Below are 21603 nucleotides of genomic sequence, written 5' to 3'. Positions count from 1 at the left end.
ATTAGCAGAATCCATTCCCCCAAAAAGGCCCAAAACCACACAGATAGTACAAAATTTCAGGTGTCAAAGGAAGAAACAGTCCCTGTTTTTGCCTCTGGTCCCTAGAACAGCCTAGGCCCCACATAGCCTCAATACTTGTTTGTTTTTTTCTTCTACACCCAGCCCCTCCAAATTAAACCTGTTCATCACCAACAACAAACTTCCATTCCAGATAACTGCCCTTACTGCACAGGAAGCTTTGGTTTCAGCAGCTCTGTGGACTCTGAAATATAAAGAAAAAGTAAACTACTAAGTTTCTTGACAAAAGGAGAAAAATATTAAACGTAATATGACTTAACTTGTCTTTTCCCAACTGCTCAGTACAGTGAGCTCAGCACTATGAGGAATTCCTTCAGAAGTGAAAATCATTTGCAAGTATCTTTTACCCATCCAGTAACTCTGACACAGAGCTGTTGACACATTTTGGTTTTTTTAAAAACTACAAAACAGGAAAAGTCTGTAGCTTCCAATCTGGTATTTGTGATTGCTAAATTTAAACCCAGAGGTGGCCTTGTTACTGATTATTACATAAACCCAACTGCTTATTCCCCTGCACCATAGTTACTTTTGACCTAACTAGGCTTAAAGCACATTTCTTGGCCCCACTTTCTGCTGTCAGCCTGCAAGGAAGCAAATACCCACAAAGAGAGGCTTAAAGGAGATACAGGAATACTTGAGAACAGAGAATAGGCAGGATACAGATTTGCTGCTTCTCTGTACCATATTATTGTTTTGGTTTGTTCTGGGTAAATCAGGTGAGGGACATTTGGTCACACAAGGCCATGAGCTCTATCCACAAATGGCCTTCACAATCACTGAAGTGCTGCTGAGTTTAAATTTAGATTTAAAGAAGGCTTTAGGTTTAAAGATTGATGTTTTAAGAAAGCTCCCACTTTCCTGCATGTTCTTCCCACAACGCAGAAGATGCACTAGACAGAGAAGCAAAGGCTCACAGCACCACAGGTTTATTTACAAACAGACTACAAATAGGCAGAGCAGCAGGCAACAGAAAATGAAAACCAAGGATAAGCTCCTTTGCACAAATGGAAAGAATTCTCTCAGGAACAGGCAAGAAGATAACAAAGGGAAAACAAAGAGGAGGCTTTCAGATACTCAGGTGATTTTTTTTTTCTCTCTACACAGCTGTTTTGGTGGCCTCTTTGATACCCTCTATGTAGCCCTGACACAGACATAGCTCAGACTCTGGAGCTCCTTCTACATTCTCTCTTTCCTTCAGTATCAAAGGAATCAGTCACAGTCAGAATTCATCCAGCATTGGTTTAGCTTTATGTGACTCAGATGCACTGACGTATTTTGACACAAACTCATATTCTGTGGAATCACATTTTTTTCCTTTACATTCATCTATTAAACATGCCTCCTGTACTCAGGGAAGTATTACATTACACTTGCAACCAGTGCAGCAGCGGGGGGAGCATCATTGACCAAAGTCCATTAATTTATTTCACCTGCAAATTTATTGTAAAACCTGTGAAGCATTGAGAAAAGATATGTCCACTAGAGAAGATGCAACATCAGAATCTCAATATTCCTTGAGCCAGGCCAAGAGAAAACGAAGCTCAGAAATCCTAAGAAACGTGATAAACTCAGTTGTGGTGCGGTAGCTTAATTAGGATGTTGTAAAAAAACACATTTGGGTTGATTTTGTTTGTTTTGTTTTCACTCTCCCATGTACATTATAGATGCACTGCAGGAAGTACAGAGCTGAGTAGACTGTGGTTTGCCAAGACATAATGCCAGTGGGGAGCAGAAACACCTAATCCAAGTTACCAAAGGACAAAAATCCACAATCCTGGTTGGTCAAAACCAGCTGCTCTCCAAAAACAGGTACCTGTGTACTGCTGTTTGGCAAAGCTATCTTGAATCACCACTCAGCAAATCCCTACTGCACACGCTTGGCAGTGCTGAAATTACTTGACCGCTCATTTCTACTTCTGTCCAACATTATGCAATCTTTTTGCAACTGCAGTAATGAGGGCAGCTCCCTTCCCACTTCCATCTTCAGAAAGCATGAAAGTCACATCACACTGAGGTGCCAGTTCCTTCACTGTTTCCCGCAAGACCCTAGAAAAACTGAAAGGGAAGGGAGAGAAGAACAGAACATTTTAGCAGCTGCTTTCTGATCTGATATCTTTGTATTCACCTATAAGCAAGGAGCCATAACCTCAGCCAACATCTTCCACAGCATTGCTTTCTTTTGCTTTTCCTCCTAATCATGAAAGATACAAACTTCTGTACACAATCAGACTCTAATTTTTATTTCTCCATTTGAATTTTGTTCAGCATGATGCCACACACTGCCCGCGTCTTCAGAGATCATGAAGGAGGTTCTCTTAGCCCAGCTCAAAAGCTAATGCATCTATTTGTAGGCCTTGCTCACAAAATATTGACCCAACTCCAAAAACTCAAGACAGCTTTCCATCTGGGAGATTCAGATATTGCAGAAACATGCCGAAACACTGCAAAATAAGCATTAGGTTCATTCAACATTCCACAGAAAAGAGCCTCCCAGTGGCAACTGGACTTGCCTTTGCAATTTTTGATCCTTTGGCTAGGCAAGGGAAATGACAAAATGCAGGGAAATGTGTTAGATTCTTACCCCCTCTCAGGATTTTAATTACCTCAGCAGAAAGCTGGTACAGTTTGGTATGTTCTCACAGCGAAAACAAGCAAACAGCAAAGGGAAGTGGTGCCAAGGTACTCACTGTGGATGGAGCTTGTACAGAGTCCCATCTACTCCAACAGTGATTTGCAAGCGCCCCACACCTTGGTTCTCCCTCTTCTTCTCCACAATAGCAGCCAGCCCTGCCCCACAGAGCCGGGCAGCTCTTCTTGACACAACGCCACACACCTCCTTCACAATGATGCTGTCGTCACAGGTGCTGTCCAGGCCGAGCTGCTGCAGGATGCGCCGCACTTGGAGGAGAGCGAGCCGGTCACTGTGCACAGGGAAGCACACAGAGCAGCAAGGCATTAGGGAAAGCTCCAGCAGCTGAGACAGATGTGATTCAAATGAAACAGGACCACTTCAACTCTAACACTCTCCAGCTCTTTTAAGGCAGATTTCTGTCTGAATTCAGATTGAAAACTTGCTCCTGCCATGCCCTTTGCCATGTTAAGCTGTATCTCCAGAAAGCACAAACTGTAGTCATTCATCTAACTCCCAAAGTCACGAGGGAGCAGAGCCAGATCAGCCACCTGACTGTTACTTTAGATCTCAAGGCTGAGACACTTCTTTCAAGGCTTTCCACAGCAGAAAGAGTTTCAAATAGCCTGGAGACCATTGCAGTCACGCACAGATTTATAGGTAAGCACATATTCATGTATCACTGACTTTCTACTTTCTTAAATAAGTACTATTCTAAGTCTCACAAGAAACATTTAGCTTGATGGCTAAGGCATCCAAGATAACCCAGTTGTGTGGACAGGAAATAATATTTCATATAATTACAGAATAATTCTGTAACTCCCCCAGTTTCTCATTTTTAACTTTTATTCTGGAGGTGGGGGGGTGCACAAAGAAGAAAACTGTAACTGACTTAATTGACTTCTTGAAGGAAAGGGCTCCACACACTAGCAAAAGACTGTTTTCTAGGTGTCCCAGAAGACTTTAAGGATTTAAACCATGTAAATCTAACAACTTTACCTCTCAATCTGAGACAGGAATTTTGTTTCAAATATGCCTCTTTTCCTGAGTGATTCCGAAATGTGTCCTCTGAACAGCAGCCCTTGTTTGGTTAACTCAATCAAAATTTGCCTTACTATTTCACCTAGATACATTCCACTGGTCATTTTTTCATACCTGTTGGGTCAAAAGAGGAATAAAAATGTTCATTTAAAGAGATGGCTCTGTTTAGCTTGAGTGGTATGTACATGCCCTGTGAACTCCAAAAAAGCAGCCCAAGCTTGCAGAGCAATAGTCATTGAACTCCATCTTTCAATCACCAAAAATCTGTTGCAGTGACTTCAAGTGCAAACATTAATTATGATATATTTACCTGTGCCAAATGGTAACAGAAGTAGAAAAAAACTCTTGCAATATTAAGCAGAATATAGTGTTAAAGCCAAAGTCCACACTGAAGTGAAACTCTTCCCTGTCCCCCCATGCATTCACCAGTGAGTCACACCTAACCAATACTGTCTTTACCCAACAAAGAACAGTCACGTTCAGCTTATCCTCTTGCTTGAGTTGTATTCTACCTTTGAAAAATCACCCTAAGAGGAGGAACAAAGCACAGCCTAGACTTCGCAGGGAAATCTTAAAAGCTGCACTGTTTGGTAACTGCTTCAAGATGAAAACAGTGCTGTGGTAACAATGTACATCTTCGTTTTTTCCTTTGGGGGTTTGTTGTTTTTTTGGTATCTAGGTTACTTACCAAGCAACAACAAAAAAAAATGCAATATTAAAATTTCCTTCCTGATTATTCATTCATTAAGCAGGTTTTAAAAAGCAGCCAGTGTCTCTCAAAGACTGACTTCATCAGGCTCTTGGCATCAGGACCATCACATTTACCTCTGTTTCCCTGGGTTTAGTGAGCCTTCATCTACTTCTTTATCATATTTTGTCCTGATGTTGTCAATACAGCCATTGTCACCAAATGCTCCCCATTCTGTATTAATACACATTTTTCCTTCATTCCCTTCCACTATTTCTATGTTTTTCATGTCCTCCATGTAGCAAACATTGCTGCCTGTTCCTAGAAGGAAAGAAATAACAAGACTTCAGCTGGAAAAGTGAAGCAGCACCAGGAACTCATAGAAGATGACTGCAGTGTTCATCTTAAAGTTCTCTTTGCCATAGCTCAAATTTCAAGGTCACTTCCAACACAGGCCATTCTATGATTCTATGCTTAGATATATTTCTGGATCAAAACTTGGAGGAACCTATTGGGGGAACCATCTAAAAAGCCCAACAAGAATTCATTCAGATTTTTAAAAATATTTGCTTGTTCCATGGTCTGTAACCTGGCCACACAATAACTATGAATACGCTTTCCGAAACAAGAATTCATGCTCTTATCTGCTTATATCCTTTTACCCTGCATACACTTGCTAGGCACCATCAGAGATACGATCAAAAGTCCAACAGGTCCAGGAACTTACCTGCTACAGATGTTGTTAAGTTTCCTGCTGAATACCACACAAATCTGCCAAGAACCCCAAGCAACTAGTAACACCATATATCAAACTCAAATAAAAGATGCTGGTTTACAGATTCCAAAGCCCAGCATTACATAGGTGCTTTCTTCTCACAGTGGTCACCTGGCCACCACTGTACCTGCAATAAGGCCAATCTCACAGTTTGGATCCTCATATCCGCAAGTCATCATGGTCCCAACAGTGTCATTCACCACTGCTACAATGTCCAAGTCAAACTCCTAAAACACAAGTCACGATCAGTAGTGGAATGCCAGAGGAAGAGTGAGGGTGCATTAAGTACACCAAAATGAGCAGAAAAAAATAGCTCACATTTCTTCTTTTGATGGCCTCTCTCAGCATATCAACAACATCTTCCCCCTCACAGTCTGTTGCCTTGAATCCTTTTGTCCATCCCACAAGTGTTCCCTGAAACAGAAGAGAAAGAAAGTCATAAGTGAAGAAAAAGAGCAGACTGTACATTGCAAGCATCAGCTTTTTCTTGCCTCCCACCCCAATGTTTTGGGGTTTTTTTTCCAAATAATGTATATTTGGAAATATACATGGCTGTGCACATGTATCTTTGTTACCCAGCTGCTGATGGTAGTGACTCCAGGTTTACTCAGCTATTTATCAAGGCACTGCACTCAGTGCCTCCTAAAAATCATTTGGAAAACCTCATCTCATGTCTTGTGCACACAGCCATTGTATTACCTGTGAGAGAAAGACTGCAAAAAATACTTTTGCCATAAATTATTAAACACCCATCAAACATTAATGAACATCTACTGTTAATTTTTCGGTCGTTTACTGAAGGACATTTCACAACTTCAGGCAACACTAATTTGTTTCTTTTCAGACAACAACCTGGCCTGACAGAAGTTGATTTCCAGGTTACCTGAAGTAATTAGCCTTACACTTCCTAAGTGGCTCTGGACTGTGTGTCCAAATAAGAAAAAAAGAAAAAAAAAAAAATAGATGGCAACTGGGAGAAAAGGCTGCTACTGAGAAACACCCTCAAGTTCTAACAACAATAAAAGACCAAACACACAGAGCAACATATTATGACCCTGACATATGTGTCTCACTCAGTTTGCCTCCAATGCTGTGGAATTTGCTTCCTAATCATTTGTCAAGACCTAAATGCTATGCTGTAGGTTGAGAAGGCATATGAATTAATGTCTCCACAAAAGGCTAAGTCCTATTGCTACTCTCTCGGCTGAGCTGAAAACTGAGACAGGGCAGACTAGCTTCCAGGCTTAGAAGCTATTGTAAAACTCACCAGGACATAAGAACATGCAATAAAATAGCAGTCTCTTATTTCCCCAATATCCTACACATTTGACTGGAACTAAGCAGTACAACATCCCCTGCCCCTCTCGGAAATTAATAAAAACAATCTTTTCTTACATAAGATCTGAAAAGATAAAAGATAAGGTATCTGTCAAAAATCCAACTCTTCCAAGCTGGACAAGAAAACCCAGGTCTATCCACTGACACTCAACAAAAATAAGCTAATGTTAAGCGGAAGTTAAAACAGTCAGAGCTGTGCAGCACAGCTTGGAAAACAACCTGGACTGTAGATGAGCAAGCAGAAGGAGCCATTTATTATCCCTTGCCACTGAAGAGTTAAGGCAGCATAAGATTCCTGGGTTATTAAAAAAATGCAGTTCATTTTGCTGTCATGAGGGCTTAGCTTTATAAAACAAAAGCAAGTCATGTCCACCACTTACCACAGACAAGAAGTGAAAATTCAGATTCCCATAGGCAGATGGATAACATAGGATGATAACTTTCTCGTGAAACACAACTAACTTGCAAAATAAAGTAATAACATTCTCCAAACCAACAAGTCACCCTTGCCCAAAATGATATGATTTACCAAGCAGATGCAGAGCTGCCATTTGGCCCATTTTGTGCTGCAGTTCTCACCTTGTCAATGCTGGCTTGCCTGCAGGGGAAAGAGAAGGTGAAGCCCAGAGGAAGCCGAGCACCTTTAATCCCCATATACTCCAGAAAGTCTGCTATGCACTGGACAATATGGTCAAAGAGCTGGAGGGAAAGGAAAAGTATATAAATCTCACAACTAATCCCATACAATGGGCCTTGGCTGGATCGGTTAAACAGTCACTTAAGATTACCTCTTCTCCTGTTCCTTGCATGATCTCCAAAGGAATGGCAAAAATTTTGTTATACATTTGCACTGATCTTCTTCTCCCACTTTTGATTTTGACCAGCAGAACCCTGAAATTTGTGCCACCAAGATCAAGGGCAAGGAACTTTCCTTTCTCTGAAGGAAAAGAAAGGTATTTCATTTTGGTGCTTCTCATAGCACATTTGCCAGTTAGAATGACATACCAATGATAGCACACTGCTCCCTACGGCATTTATCCCATCAAGTCTTTTAGCATGGGGCTGAAGATAACAGATAACATAGCAGGAAGCACCGGTTTGACAACATAAATCCCCCTGGCATTTGCCAGGTTAATTAGCATATTCCCTCTCCCCAGAAAACAGACAAACAGCTTTCCTGAACCACCTTCAGGTGATCAGGAACTAACTTCACCTGTTCCATCTGGTGTCCCACAGACGTACGTCGGCAGCATCTTCACTGTGGCATTGGCTTGCGTCTCTCTCTTCAGCCCGTACTCCAGCTCAGCCCTCATTTTGTCCATAACTTCTCTGAGGATGCCCAGGGGCAGCAGGAAGGGTGCAAGCGTGGCATCAATGCACTGGCGCTGGGCGGCCAGTCTGTGTGCCACCGCCGTGACCATGGCAGCCCCCCTGCCGCTGCCGCTCACTGACAGCAGGAACCGCACGTCACAGGTGGGCACCAGCCTTCTCACCACCTTGTGCAGACGTTTGGCATATCTAGCAGGGACAGAGATTTGCTTTAGGCTCTCACAGGCCTTTTGCGCATGGTTTACTTCATCTCTGCCTGGAATCAGACCTTCAACCAGTTTGGGAGAATAGTTGGAGAAAGTTCCCGGTTTGGGAAAGCACGTGTTCAAAAACAGGGAGGTAGTGGAGGAAGGGAGAAAGAAAGAAAGAAAAGAAAAAATGTGCAGTGAACTGCAAATGTCCTGGAGACCCAGGAGTCACTTGAGAAATCAACTGCATTTCCCCAGACACTGTTATCCCAGGTATCATGTTCTTCCCACCCCACCCCAAATTCTAAAGCTCCTGGGACAGCTTTGCAATAACTAATCCAGTTAGATGTCACCCCAAAGCTGAAGCAAAACTGGCAGTTCTCTGAAAAGCCACACACACATGCAAATGGAGACTCTTGGCAACATCAATATGCAGCCAGCAATTATCAAATCCTCTCTAGTTACTTACTGGGGGTGGGTTTTATACAGTCCCCCATCAATCCCAACAGTGGTTCGCATCCTCAGCAGCTTTTTATTCTCCCTGAGCCGGGTCAGGATAGCTGCCAAGGCAGCAGCACAGAGGTTGGCTGAGCGGAAGGAAACGATAGTGCAGACATGCTGAACAGCAACACAGTCCTCCTCAGAGGGAAACAGGTTCAGCTCTGTAAGGATCTCTTTTGTGTTGCTCAGACCTTCCTTGTACCTAACCCCAAAACAAAAGAATACATCACCAAATGCAAAGGCAACACATAAATCAATACCTTGGCTTAAAAAGAAATGAGAGGAGACCAGGACACAACCTATCAGGCAGTATCATGATTGGTTCCCATAAACCAGTAATGTCTTTTCCACAGTATTCCCAAAAGTACCCAGGGAAGAGAGTCTGCTTCCTGGGATTCAGCACTTGGTGAGACCAATTGGCTGTTCAAGAAGAGAACGGGATAAAATAGTCCATACAAGGAGAGCACATGAATAGATGTACAGCTTCACTCAATACAACAAAGAAAATAACTCCTGGACTGACTGAGGATCAGGATTCCTCTCAAAACACCAGAATCCAAGTTTTCCATGCAGTCATCCATTAGCTAATCTAGAATCTGTACTACATCTCCACAGCCCCAGTATTCCCACATCAGAGAGGCTGAAAACTGCAGCAATCATCCCACACACAGGTCTCCAGAGAGGTTATTTAAACAACCTGCATCTGTGATGTTTAGCAATATATTTGCTACTGTGGTACTTTGCTAAAACTATCTTACACCAATTCCTACTTACAGAAAGGTCAACTTTTCTCCTAGCCAAAAGCAAAATCAAGCTGTACCATTCAGGATTGTTCCCAGCACTCACAGATTATACCTACACATTCATTATCAGTGCTGTGCTTGTGACAGACTGACTTTGAGAGTGGCTACTCTCAAACACAGTATTACAGGTTCTTACTTTTCCATTGCAGACACGTGTTTCATTTCAATCTTGCCCTTAGTAAGCAGAGCTGTTGACACTTTCCCATTGAAGAGCAGACCTTCCTTTGTCATTTTTAGGAGAATGAGTCTTACAAGTTCCCCCAAATACAGGCTGCTGATCATCTTCTCAAACCTGGAATGGAGCACAGGAAGGATTACAGGTTGTTCACCTATTTTTAACAACACATGAGCAACTGTAGCAGCAATCCCCTGGCCTGAAGCAGGGAGGTGTGAAAGGTACCCACCCTTCCTAGAAGGGAAAGATCTGGCTAAGACAGAACCAGGATCATGCCATCTCAGGTTCACTTAAGCCAATTCCTGTTTCAAAGGGGCTCTTGGCATATACTGGAAAAGCACTCTGGGAACTTGGACTGCAAGTCAGTCAGGGAATCACTTACAATTGTTTTCCAGGATTGAGAGATCCCAGATCCAGCTCCCGATCAAACTCCGTGCGGAGGTCATCCAAAGCACCATCATCTCCAAAGGCCCCCCACTCTGTGTTAATGCACATCCTCCCTTCATCCCCTTCCACCAGGTCAATGTGCCTCATCTCCTCCATGTAGCATGCGTTGGTGCCAGTCCCTGTGGGTATTGGATAAACTACTGTTTGTTCTAGGTGTGCTCTTTGTTTAACCCAACATGTTTGGGAATAAGTCAGTATATTGACTTTGGAAGAAAATACAAACACATACCCCTGTGGCATAGGATGCTAATATAGGCCACCTGCACCTGTGAAATCATCATTTCACAATGCATGAAAAAACCCTGAAATTATTCTAAGGCTTGTCTTGTTTAAAAATAGTTTTTCCTTTTTCAAATATACTTCTATGTGCCTAATAAAAGCCACCATGGTGCATGAAATGGACAAACTGTGGAAAGCATAGCTGGTACTAACTACCAGACATGAGGGGAATTCAGCCTTCTCTGGACAGACACAGTAATTTTCTATACGGTCAGCAGAAAAGTTTAGTATGCTGGTCACAACTGAGCCCAGACAAAATGGGGACTGTGGTATTTGATGGCAATGTGATCAGCATAAAAACAGCTGCTTTAGAGAAGGCAGCCAGGCTTGAAAATCCAATCATTGTTTTTTCCATTTTCTTTCTGCTCTTTCCTGTATTGTGAAACTCTCTCCTACTCCAGATTTGTAGTAATTCAACAAATGAGAGGGAAAAAAAACCCTTCATGGTGAACAGAAAAAATTACCAATTATGAGCCCAACTTCACAGCGCTGGTCATCATATCCACAAGTCATCATGGTTCCCACGGTGTCATTGACCAGTGCCAAAACATCAACATCTACGTCCTAATAGCATAAAGATGAGTGATTAACAGGGACAAAAGCTTAGAAAGCCTCCTGTGTGATAAAGCACTGGCATGCAGACATACTCCCCAGGTTGCATTTTGAAGGCCTCATTCAGGAAAACTCTTTGATTGAAACACACTACTTCCTTTTACAACACTCTTCCCACAACCCTGTAAAGTTACAAGTATCTCTGAATTTTCAAGTGTTTCACCAGCCTCTTTGCTTGAAGGATTTGTTTTTCCCGAATACCACCTCATTTGCCAGAAAAATGACGTGATATTGGTGTGAATGTTGTGATACTGTGCTTACGGACTGTGTGAAAGGATAACATCCTACCACCTGAGCAGATCCCACCAAACAGGACAGAACATAAATGCAGCTATGGCTGTGCAGCAACACCACACTCAAGCAGGAAGTCCTTCCATCAAGGCTGTGCAGTTTTCCCTTCACATTTCTCAAAGGATTGTTGTAACTCAGATGCCAATGCTAGGAGGAGGCCACACTTCACCCATGAAGCCCCAGATCTTTCGTTACCAATAACTACAAGACTGATGCAGATAAAGAAGTGAACCAAAATCAAGGCTGGATTTTTACCACGTGAGAAAACAGAAGAATTTCCTCTTTACTATGAATTCATCAAGATATGGAAAGATGCCTTGTATTTCTTAGCTGTTGTTACCAATAGCACCAAACATGAAAAGCAAGGCTTTCCAAAATATTAAAACACAGTGTTATTCAAAGGCTATATGCTAGTTCAAGGGCAGATTTAATCATGTCTTACTGCTGACCTTAAAAATTACAATCACTCTGTTCCACAGACTGAAGTGGACAGGCAAACCCTGATAGAGTCAGGTGTGCCAATTTGAGATGACAGTTGCCCCCTACCAAACTTCATCCCACAAGCCAGGCTGTGAAACACAGTATGTGAAACTATTGAGTGTTTCATGTCTCACTCAGTAGGTTCACAAGAGATTCCCTTGGGCTGAGACAGTGGGGCCATACTGGTATGCTGTCACAGCCAGCCTGGGTTACCAGTGTGCAGATGCCCTTGCTGTTACTGGGGAAGCCTGAGTTACAGCTGCGAGAGAGATTCAGATCCACCAGATGTACAGCCATGCTGAACACTTGCTACTGACCATCCCTTAAGGATGTCTGACAGCTCTCAAAAGAACCCACACAAGAAGAGCTGATTTCCCAGGAGGATATTCTGAGGCCACTCAGGTTCAGCTCCTGCAGGTACGAAACTTGCCTTACGCTTCTGGAGGGCCTTGCGCAGAGAGCTGACCACATCTGTGTCCTGAACTCCTCGGACCTTGAAGTGTTTTGTCCACGCAAGAAGAACCCCCTGAAAAGTAACAGTGCAGTGGCCCGAAAGCACACAAACTTTAGCATACAAACCACAAAGCCCGCCAAGACTAAAGTGTGTGGAGAAGTCCACTATGTCTCTCCACACATTAAAACTGAGCCAAAATCAGTCAGAGCAGAACATCTTACCTTGGGGCACCTGTAAGTACCAACACAACCAAACAGGTACAGTCAAAGACACAATCCTGCAAATGCTTCTCCCTGTACTTCATTTAAAGCACATGTGGCTTTCCTGATGCTCATCACAATCTAATAGCATTAAGCAAAAAGCATTCGCAGGACTGGGACCCAGAGCACAAACTCTTAGAAATAAGAGAGGCTAGAATGAGAGAACACAAAATAATTGCAACCAGCCCTTTGTTTCCCCAAGAGGTGTCTCAAACAGCTCTGCTACAGGTATTTCCTATTCAGAATCAACTGTAAATAAAAAAAATTGAGAGTGATTAAAAAAGTAAAGACGCTTCAAGACACAAAAGTACATATCTATTTCTAACAGTGTTAATACCGGGGCACGTGGTTCCTATGGAATTGGGTACTGATTAAGCAATGTAATAGCTTTAGCTTAAATATCATGGTGCCTTGAGATGAGCAATGAATGGTTAAATGGTAGTCAAGTCTAATTAGATGCTAATGGTCATCTATGCCTTCTTCAGAGAGCTACGTAAACATGACCCCACATAAAAGCCACAGGGTAACACCCCCATTCAACAGCTTCTCCAGATTCTGCAAGGAGCTCAGCTTGACAAGAGTATTTCTTTATGCATCTTACCTCTTCCAATTTGGTCTGTTTGCATGGAAAAGAAAATGTAAAGCCAAGAGGTAACTTCTTATGCTTCAGGTTTTTGGTTTCCATGAAGTCTAACAGACAGTCAGCAACATAATCAAAGAGCTGCACAAAAGGAGAGGACAGTTGGGCTGTGTCCTGCAGGCAGGCGCTCCAGCACAGCACCCCCACAGCAGTGCCCTACCTCGGCTCTGTTCCCCTGTATGACCTCCTTGGGTGTGGGGTAAAACTTGCTCTCCAGCTGGCTGCTCTGCTTCCCATCATCAAACACCTTCACCTGGTGGGCACGAAACTGGGAGCCACCCAGGTCAACAGCAAGGAAGTCACCCTTCTCTGCAACACAAGTGGGCAACCATCACTGGGGATGGCCACGAAGTGTGGCTCAGATGCCATGCTGAAGGCCACAGCCACAGACTCTCCTGCCCCGTCATGGCAGATCCTTATCCTATGGGCCTGGGTGCATCAGAAAGACTGAGAGTTGGAAACCCTAAGCAAGGCTATCAGGTCTCTCCTGTTAGCTTGGTATGTAATAGCTAATTTAATTTTTATTTGGCAGTTTGGGTTTGTCCAACCCTGCTCCTTCCACAGCAGCATATTTTCAAGCTGCAAAAGGATGAGCTTTTCAGCTATAAAGGCCCAAAGCAACTGCAAAGCCAACCAGAGCACACAGGGGCTGCAAAACTGTCACCTGAAATGTGGGAGAATCAGAATGTTACCTGTAGCCAGTAAAGGACGCAGGATTTGCAGGCATATGTTAAGACTCAGCTCTAGTGCAGAAGTCAACTTCCAAGTGGGGCAAAACTAATTTGCTACCTAAAGTCAACCAACACAATCCTTTTCAAATGCCTTTTGGTGTTTCTGTAAAAGTACCATTTTGTTTCACAGGCTTGCTCAAACACATACTTCTCCAGCAGCAGCCTCAGATGGAAGGACAGTTTGGCCTTACTGCTACAATAAAACAACTGTTTATCCCACACACAGGAAAAGGCCCTTCCCAGAAGGAAAACACAATGGTATGTGCCCAGCCTTGCATGATCTTTGTTCCACAGTCCAAACACCTGATTAAATTTTATCAAATCTGGTCCTGAAAGGGAAGGAAGAAGGAAATTCTACCTGTAATATCATGGTCAGCTATTAAAGGCGAGGAGGCAGATTGGGTTACTCAGTAAACTGTGACCTTAGTGAGACCATTAATCCCTAAACAACGAAAACCTGATAATGCTCCATGTGAGACATTTCAGGCAGCAACACTGAGGGCACCAAAAAAATCTTAAAGTTGAATGCTCTTGCAAATGGGGAATAACCATCCAAGTCTGAGCTGTTTAAACCTGCTGGAAGTTTTGTCTAGAAGCAAAAAAACCAACAAGGATTTTTCAAGAGAGCAAAAATAGAAAAATCAATGTGATACTTAGAGTAGGCAGCGTGTCAATAAGATACAGCCCAGCTTGATGCTGCAGCATGTCCTTGACACATTGGAATGGCCACGCAGGCCAGGAGAGCACTGTCCAACCTTGGCCTTGAGGAACAGGAACTCTTGCAACAGTGATGACACTACGTGACATTTTCCAAGTCTGCTGGCCTCAGGGGCCCCCTGCTGTTTCAGGACAGCATCAGAGACATGTGAGACCTCAGGACCAGTGACTGTCACGGAGATTGCAAGGGTTAAGAAAGTACTTCTTTCTCTATGACAAAGGTAGCAGCAAAGGAAGAGTGCCCCCTTCCATCCAGGCAGCTTGTGTATAATTTCTCTCAGACATGCCTCATTTCAAGAGACTTACCTTCAAATACCTTCTTTATGCCATTAAAGCTGTTATTCCTCATTTAACTGCAGGGAAATTACCTTCAGAAGGAATAAAGTCACATGGAAATAAGGTACAAAGCTAACATTACATTTTTCTGCACAGCTAGTTTACACGGAGTCCTGACCTAGGCCACACACAGAATCCTGCAAAAATTTACTTGATTAAACCTGGGAAAAATGTAATTTTCTGTCAGCCTGCACTGCCAGGAGCCAGCTGAGGTGTTATTTTGGATGTGCATACTTCTCCAAACAAGATGGGCTTTTACTTCCTATCTTGCATCACATCCTCCCAGACGACACTACTGCACTTTCTCCCTCTCTGTTCAAGTCTCAGGTGAAGGAGAGCAGACAGTTTCCTGGCAGATCCCACCCAGAAGCAGATTTTCCCAATGCAGAAGGCAAGAAAGGGCAGAAGGGATCGCTTTTTGAGGAATTAGAAAAAGCAGTGCAGAGTTTGGGGATCACAGCTCTGAGGATGCCACGTTGCTGTCACTTGGCAATTTGAGGGGTTTCACTGCAGCATCCTGCCCTCCCTGTAGCTCCAAGAAGGCCAGGCCACACATCCCACAGCCTCAGTACACTGCAGTGCAGGCTCTGAGCTGTAGAGGCTGCCCTTGCCGTGTCCAGCCACAGCTCCAACAGCAAGGCCTGCACTAGGAACAGGTGGGAGAGGCTGTTCCTGAGCACTTACTAGGTCCTTTCCCCAAACAAGCAGCACTAGGTCAAAATCCACCCAGTGCAAGGAAAAAAACTCTCTGCCAGCATTTTCCCAGGCTCAATATACACACCTGCTTTCTCAATGAGATAGGCAGTAACCCAGAGTCACTGGGTGCCCTGTGTCTCTGCTGTGCCATCCTGGAGTATTGGCAGCAACTCATCTTGCTACAGCAGCCGTGCTGTGCTGGAGCAGGGTGACTCACCTGAGCCGTCGGGCAGCGAGCGCACGAACGACGGCAGCATTTTCACTGTTGCCGTGGGGTTCGTGTCTCTGCCCAGGCCCTTCATCATCTCGGCCTGGAATCGAGCCATCACATCCAGCAAGACATCGTCGGAGAGGCGCATGTGGTACAGGTACCGGTCAACCTGCAAAGATGGAAGGTGTTACCCAGAGGCATGCAGGCCCCTTAGTGCTCAGCAGCTACTGATTGTTCATTTCATTTTTGACCTCAGCACCTAGGTTTTCATGACTGCCAGTGCAAGCAAGCTCCAGGTCATCATCAGGACAGTCACTCTTCTAAAAACTTTGTTTTGAAAATGTTTAATGTAGCCCTGGTGAATTACTGCCCAAAAGTTGGCCATCTTTTCTGATGGCTCAGTAACTTGACAATCTACGTAAGCCCATGAGATTGCTTGAGAGCCTGACAAGCTGTTTTCACACCGTCCACTCCTCCTACAGATGTAATGAACTAGAACTACAAAGTATCTCAATCTCATGAGAATTTGACCTCTCTGAGGCAGATCCAGAAAATGCCATCAGTACCCAAGCGTGTCAGCCACAACCTGAAAACATCCATTCAGCTACTGCTTCACTCCATGGACAATTAACTTTGTTGGCATGCCAGGCTAGAACGCAAAGCCTTTTTCTCACTCCAGCTCTGCTCTCCATTCTCTTGTGATTCTAGGATTACATCTAAAACACATTTTTGGGTGCAATCAATACCCTTTGTTAAAGGTCTGTAACTCACGGAATACATCAAAATAGAAGCCAGTCGAATATAAAGGAATTCAAAAGTATCTATGAAGCAGCTCATTTAGATAAACTGGCAGAGAAGCTAATCAGTGTTTTATATACAGCTTCATCAGGGCAAAGTGATAGTTTTTTTCCTTGAGGACCAAGCGCTGCTGGACCGACACGTACCTGCAGGGCTATAACTAGGGTGGCCTAGAAACTACATAGCTGGGTACAACAAAGGATTAACACAGGAAAATAAGAATCTGTCCACATCCAGAAGCTTTTCCACTGGGGAGCCAGATTTTGGTGCTGTATGAACATGATACAGGCATAATAATTGTGTGCTCCAAATAGCTGGATGTCCCCTGAAGGGTAATTCGTGTTCACATCCCACTCCCCACCACATGAGACTCTGGGCCAGAGGAGGTGGGCAGGGGAGAGAGGTGAGACAGCTTCCAACGCTTTGCTACTACAGACACTCAGCTCTTGCACCACAGGATATGTTGTTACGGTGCTTTATCTGTTGAGAGCATTTCATCAGTCCAATCTACATAGGGAGGTCTGGAAGGTTGGAAGGACACAAACCAAGTCCCACCAGCACTAAGGCAGGATTTAAAAGGCTGCATTGTCTAAACAGAGGGCAATGCAGGTTGTAGATAAATTGGTCTCTGCCACAGTTTGGACTGGCCACCTATTTCAATGAGGCACAAAGTTAGTTACCTATTCACAGTCCCATTTTAAACTGATGGTCAGCAATGACCCACCTGAAAGAGCCAGGACCCTGAAAGTCACTCCAGCACTTACATAACACACACAGAGGAGCAAGTGTTAAACTAGAAGATACAATTGTCCTAGAGCAGCAGCTGCCTTTGGATACAGCTGTGCCTTGAAAAGGCCATTATTCAGATTTGTCTTCGTAGCCCTCATTTACACAGGTACTTGATTTTCTCCAAGGGTTTTTGAGGCCCCACCACTGCATAGGATCCATCATCTCAGCCCATGCACCCGTGGTGCAGATCTATGCACCAGTACTGCTTTTTTGGAGAAAATACAATGATGGGAGACATACAGCACTCATGCACTCTGACACAGACCCAAATAGCCTTGTGACAGAAAACCCTGTGGGGAAAAAAACCCTCAAGAATAATAAAAATTACTATGACTGTTTGCAGAGAACATACACTAGCTCCCTGCTGCTCACAGACATTGCATTCCCCACCCTGTTTACCTACAACCACAGGAGCAGACAGTCCTCTCCAAGGAATTAGATACAGCAGAGCCCAGGAAAGCCTGCTGGCTCTCCAGCCTGACTTACAACCAGAGCAAGGCCCTGCTCACATAGCCATTTACTTGTCAACACAGGAATGGCCAGGCTGTGCTAAACCAAACTTGTTGCCTCCCTACCATGGCACTGGAACAGTGCCTTGCCTCATTTATGGAAATAGCACTGTTTTCCTGGCAGCCAGGCTCTTGGTTTTGCCACCACAGAGTAAATAAGCCTGGGGAGGTAGAGGTGGGAAGACATTCCTTCTTTCTAATTAGGGACAAATCAGTTCTGCTCTGTACAGCCTACCCTAGGCTCCTTAAAAGAGAAGTCTGAGAAGCATGTGGTTTCTTGCCTTCAGGAAGGGCTAGTTTGCACCTAGCAGAAAGACTTCGATATTTTTAATGGCTTTGTCAGAATTCCTCTTCCCCCTTGTCTCCATTGTCCTCACTCAACTACAAGCTGGATGTTTCTCTGAAAAGCCCAATACACCCGAGCACTGCTCCACAAGGCCTCTCTCTTTCTTAGTAAAAAGAAAGAAGAAATAGTACTGTCTAGATGTGAGATCAGCTCCTCACACAGGGGAGGGGCATCGAGGCCTTTTTCTGATCACATTAAATCCTAGGGGCAAAAGGGCTATGACTGAGTCAGAGACATCTGATTGTTGAGATACCAGTACCTCTCCTGGAATGCCTCTCTCCAAAATAGAATCAGTGGAAGAAACCCTCCTTGGAACAAGCCACGCCATGTTTTGGGCACAGAAAAGAGAACCCAGAATTGCTTAGTTTGCTGATGAGCTCAGTGATGCAAGTGGATCTATGCACCAGGACCCTGGATCTCCCACCATGCATCCACAGACAGCCCCACCTCCCACTGGTTGGAAAACCAGAGGACAGAGCCTGACAGCAATGGCCACCAGACTGCACTCAATGAAGACATCAGGAATACAGAGGGGCTGCAGGGGACATGCCGACAAACCAGAGGACCTCTGACCCATGAAGCTTACAGGTCTCACATGGTCTTATGACAGACATATGCCCAAAAACCCATTTCAGCATGGCCATGAAAGTAGATTAGGGAGGAGCAACCATTAGGCAGCTCACTCCCAGTACTGATAGCTTCCTATCTGAGCCATCCTGAGCTTTTCCAACTGTAATTAAAGTCACACCTATAAAGATCAGAGTGATTAGCCAGTTTTAGATAACCAGAGAGGAGGCACAGGCACACCAACACCAACTGGAAATCTCTCCCGGATCTCAGCAGACCCAGACCAAACACCACAGAGGTTTCTCCTATCCCTGCTATGTGACTGACTCCTGATTCCTACTCAGATTGAGAAATCCCATCATTCACACTACACTTGCAAAGCGACTCAGCAAGAGTCATCCTTTCTGTCCTCTGGGCTCTACTACACCATACCAGATAAAGCTCAAGCAGTTTCCCTTAATGAAGAGAATTTGTTCCATTACTGGGAGAGCACTTTTAACAGTGCAGGAAAAACCACAAAACAGACCTGTTTTCATACTCGTCAGGTGGTTTAGGGTTTAAATACCTCTTACCCCATTTGGCTGAATGGTTTTAGTGGATAATGTCATTATATGGTCTGCATTACATACTGCAGACCCCTCCGTATCTGAGTAACACAGTTCTCAAAATAGCAATCAGTCAATGCTACATCTTACCTTTTTTATTTGATCCTCTTTTAGCTTTGTGAAGTGGAAAGCTAGCAAGTGGACAGCAAACATTTTCTTGAAGCAGATGGATGAGTCAGTAGTGACAGAGCTGCTGTGAATAACTCCAAAGCGACAGGTCTTTATTCACGGAGCTGGAGCTAGAGAAACTTCAGCAGAGGCATTTTCCCCAGTGTGGAATAGTGGAGTTCCTGGGAAATTGAGTCCAGAAATAAATCCATCCAGTGTGATCGGGTCAGTGATTAAACTTCTGCCTCTTTGTATCACACCCCCCCCCCCCCACCAACCCAAAGTCCCTCCCTCCCCAGCTACACACTTCATTGTGCCAGAGCAGGCACCTGGAGAGCTGCCAAGCTGAAGAGGAGAAAAATCGATTTTGTTACTGCCCCACTTGGGAATTGTTACCACTTCTCAATGCAGTTGCTACGCAGCCTGCCCCACTTCATTCCGGGGGCTGACGGGCTCCCACCACTGCTGCGTGCAGCAGAGTGCTGCCGGGAATCTGGAAAGTTAGAGGGTTTGAGGTTTCTTCCCTCTGCTCAGTGCTCCCACTTGTGAGACAAGCTCTTCTGCATCAATTAACTTCACTCTAGTTCTGCACATTGCACCCTTATCTGCAGCTTTGTACCAATTAAGCTTCAGCTGTGCAAAAGAGCAAAGAGACACACAGACCCCTGCCCCCAGCTGGAATACCTCTTGTGCAATTCCCAGCAGAGAGGCTGTGGACTGATTCTTCTCCCTTCACCCAAAGTTTCAGACCAGTGAAGATCCTCAGTACTGCAAAACCCAGGGAGAGGACAGATTTACCTGGCAGGCAGCAGTGTGGGTATCAGACTGCCCCACTGGAAGGATGCCTTTAACTGGCAGCACAGAGCACCTACAGCAAGAGCAGCATCCTTACACCATCAGATTTTGACACAGCCTTTAACCATTACTCTCAAATTCATTCTGAATACACAAGTGTTTCCAGGATTTTGTCACTGTATCAAATGATATGGACTATGGAAACATCATCCAGAGAAAACAGTGAAATGCTGACACAAAGGAGAGAAAAAAAATAAAAGGCATTCTCTTGGGGTAATCAGAGGCTCACTCTCAAACTACACCTACACACAGTGTGTTTGCCCCCAGTTACTGTTCACCTGAACTGAGCACAGTTACCGCAGACAATTGTCACCCTAAATTTTGCAGAGCAAGATAACAATTAAAAATTATTTTGATAGATTGGAAAAATAGCAGGGGGAGAAGAGGAAAGGGGGAGGGGAATGCCAAGTAATGCGAGGAAACACAAAGAACTACTGAGCAGTAGAAAATTGTCTAGAGATCCAGAGAAAGGCAGAGGCAGCCTGTCAGTAGAAAGGATGTCTGGCTACATCAGTTCATAGCCTAGAGTGCACCCAACAATCTCATGCTATTGTAAAAAGAAAAAAGTACAACTCATCATGGTGGGCTGTATATACAGGAGTATAATCCACAGACACACAAACCAACACTCAATTCCATACTCAGCACCAGTCTCAGAAAGAGGACTCTGACCAGTCCTGTCAGCTATGGCACATCAAGAAGGCATGGATCAGAAGGAGTTTGCTCTGCTGAACATCAGGAGCAGTCCAGGTCACATTTTTTCAGCTTCTGATCACGAGGAAAGATTGAAAGAGCTGAGGGAGGGGAACTCCTTCTGCAAAGACAAATTATACAGAACCTCTGCTAGGAAAGGTCTTTTTCTCTCCTCCTGCCCTGCATCAGGGATGAGCTCTGGACACTGGGAGATCCTGCCAGCTCTATTTATTCTTCATTATTCTAGAACAAGAGTAAAGCAGACAGAGTGGCTGAGCACTCCATAAATAGGACTTGTTCTAAAATTAGGCTTATGATCTTCGAGAGAAAGGGAGAAAAGAAAGAAGAAAATAAGCCACACTACCAGCCACAAAGCACGGTTCACTTCTCCTCTATTCATCTTTTAATAACTGCTGTCTCGTTAAGTCAGACACTGACTCCCAAAGGGACTGTCTCTCTCCTCATTGTTTACCCATGCCATCCGAGTCACAACCCCTCTGGCCAGCAAAATTGAAAACATCACCTTTCAAGCTCCATCCCATTTTGATCCAGAGCTCATTGTGTCTGTAATACAGTAGATTTATTTTTCATTCTCTCCTTTCTTTCTCTGACGGATGCCACTGGAAAAAGGTCT

At 44.2% G+C, this 21603-nt stretch overlaps 1 protein-coding gene across 4 annotated transcripts; it reads right to left on the bottom strand.

Moving 5' to 3' along the window:
* Nucleotides 1–988: 988 nt before the first annotated feature.
* HKDC1 (hexokinase domain containing 1) lies at nucleotides 989–19898 on the bottom strand. Of its 4 annotated transcripts, none has more exons than XM_032116116.1 (19): nucleotides 19751–19898; nucleotides 19404–19603; nucleotides 15706–15868; nucleotides 13169–13317; nucleotides 12970–13089; nucleotides 12085–12180; nucleotides 10736–10835; nucleotides 9928–10111; nucleotides 9507–9662; nucleotides 8536–8769; nucleotides 7763–8067; nucleotides 7338–7486; nucleotides 7129–7248; nucleotides 5530–5625; nucleotides 5339–5438; nucleotides 4574–4757; nucleotides 3707–3862; nucleotides 2766–2999; nucleotides 1504–2133 (listed from the first exon to the last, which is right to left on the bottom strand). In XM_032116116.1, the coding sequence occupies exons 2-19, from the start codon at nucleotides 19464–19466 to the stop codon at nucleotides 1989–1991; spliced, it is 2754 nt and encodes a 917-aa protein (XP_031972007.1). In that variant the 5' UTR covers nucleotides 19467–19603; nucleotides 19751–19898; the 3' UTR covers nucleotides 1504–1988. The 4 variants fall into 4 exon arrangements, with proteins under 4 accessions (XP_031972006.1, XP_031972007.1, XP_031972008.1 ...); XM_032116117.1 differs by lacking the exon at nucleotides 19751–19898 and adding an exon at nucleotides 19729–19747; XM_032116115.1 differs by lacking the exon at nucleotides 19751–19898 and having other exon boundaries at nucleotides 989–2133; nucleotides 19404–19670.
* Between the last annotated feature and the right edge of the window lie 1705 nt (nucleotides 19899–21603).

The sequence above is a fragment of the Corvus moneduloides genome, chromosome 8, assembly GCF_009650955.1.
Source record: "Corvus moneduloides isolate bCorMon1 chromosome 8, bCorMon1.pri, whole genome shotgun sequence".
Lineage (NCBI taxonomy): Eukaryota > Metazoa > Chordata > Aves > Passeriformes > Corvidae > Corvus > Corvus moneduloides.
The sequence above is the reverse complement of the archived record's forward strand: the minus strand, read 5'-3'. Positions and strand labels throughout refer to the sequence as shown.

Coding starts and splice junctions, on each gene's coding strand:
- HKDC1 (XM_032116116.1), bottom strand. CDS start 19,466: ATGTTTGCTGTCCACTTGCTAGCTTTCCACTTCACAAAGCTAAAAGAG. Junction 13,090..13,168: donor TACAGGGGAACAGAGCCGAG/GTAGGGCACTGC, acceptor CCTTTTGTGCAG/CTCTTTGATTATGTTGCTGA. Junction 7,487..7,762: donor TGGGACACCAGATGGAACAG/GTGAAGTTAGTT, acceptor CTTTTCCTTCAG/AGAAAGGAAAGTTCCTTGCC.